Source organism: Brachyistius frenatus, unplaced genomic scaffold (assembly GCF_029030835.1).
Source record: "Brachyistius frenatus isolate BFR_SWC_R1_liver_20210118 unplaced genomic scaffold, ASM2903083v1 Contig_425, whole genome shotgun sequence".
Taxonomy (NCBI): Eukaryota; Metazoa; Chordata; class Actinopteri; family Embiotocidae; genus Brachyistius; species Brachyistius frenatus.
Genome location: NW_027211024.1, coordinates 8,501 through 10,000, shown reverse-complemented (window position 1 = coordinate 10,000; position 1,500 = coordinate 8,501). Strand labels below are relative to the sequence as shown.

Here is a 1,500-nt window from a genome sequence, read left to right as displayed (position 1 = left end):
CGCAGGACGACGTCTTCCTGGCGGAGAAGACGGTGGACACTCGGCGCAGCGGCTGGCACACGTTCCCGGTGTCGGCGGCGGTGCAGGCGCTGCTGGAGAGCACGGAGAGCGTGACGCTGAGCCTCCGGGCGTCCTGCCCCCTCTGCGCCGACACCGGCGCCACGCTCGTCCTGGTGTCGGGCGGCTCGGAGACGACGCAGCGCGGCAACCAGCGAGAGCAGTCCCATCGGCCCTTCCTCATGGCGGTGGTCCGGCAGGGCGACGGCAGCGACTCGCGGCGGCGCAGGAAGCGCGGGCTGGAGTGCGACGGGAAGGTCCGGGTCTGCTGCAAACGACAGTTCTACGTCAACTTCAAGGACATCGGCTGGAACGACTGGATAATAGCGCCGCCCGGTTACCACGCCAACTACTGCGAGGGCGAGTGCCCCTCCCACGTGGCGAGCATCACCGGCTCCACGCTGTCCTTCCACTCCACCGTCATCAGCCACTACCGCATGAGGGGCTACAGCCCCTTCCAGAACCTGCGCTCGTGCTGCGTGCCCACCCGGCTACGGGCCATGTCCATGCTCTACTACAACGAGGAGCAGAAGATCATCAAGAAGGACATCCAGAACATGATCGTGGAGGAGTGCGGCTGCTCGTAAACACCACAACCGGACCGAACAAACCGGACTGTGGAGGACCGGAGAGGAGGAGGTTCTGAACTCAGAGGAGGGGGGGGTGATGGAGGGAGGAGAGGAAGCCGAGCCGGCGACTTTACGATCATCGTGTCGCTTTAATCTTCGGCCTCCGTCCATCCATCCGGCGCTCCGGGTCGCTCTCGGCTCCGGACTCGTCCAGCAGAACTCAGAGAGTCTCGACGGCACTTTCAGAAAAAAAAGAAAAGAAAACAGATAGAAAAAAAGAATATCTAATATATTTTTGTTACAAACGGAGGGAGCGAGGCTTATTTATGTGGCTGAGACGTTTCGGCGCCACTCGACCGGTCCGACCGCCGAGAGACGAGGTGCCTGAAAAACTACGAACTAAAAAATCTCAAAACTATGCAACTTGTTTCACGTATTACAATCTTATTGTATTTTACTTTGACTTGTTTGTTTGTTTGTTTACTTTTTTCAAATCGTCCAAGGAAGAAAGAAGAAGACTATTTTGTATTATTTTTTGGAAGTACACATTTGTGATGTGTTGTTGTGTGTGTGTGTGTGTGTGTGTGTGTGTGTGTGTGTGTGTGTGTGTGTGTGTGTGTGTGTGTGTAGAGATACTTGAAAGAAACAAGTTGGCTCGGCTGCTGGAACCAAACACTTGTTTATGTTACCATGGTTGCCATGTTGATGTTATAATTATTATTGTCAGTAAGTATATTAATAATGTTATTGTTGTTAATAATATTTTGTGTTATTATGTCTTTCTTTTTTTTTTTTTAAGAAATGTTACAAACGTTTTCATGTTTTTGCACTATAGTGACACTCGTGTTCAGATTAGCGACCTACGGCGGGGACC

At 52.7% G+C, this 1,500-nt stretch overlaps 1 protein-coding gene across 1 annotated transcript in view; it reads left to right on the top strand.

Moving 5' to 3' along the window:
* Positions 1–711, top strand: part of LOC138637037 (inhibin beta A chain-like) — a 21,076-nt gene extending 20,365 nt beyond the window's left edge. Inside the window, exon 2 of the mRNA XM_069725469.1 lies at positions 1–711. This exon is cut by the window's left edge and continues 177 nt beyond it. Within this exon, the coding sequence (XP_069581570.1) occupies positions 1–644 (644 nt within the window). The 3' untranslated portion in view covers positions 645–711.
* Positions 712–1,500: the final 789 nt, after the last annotated feature.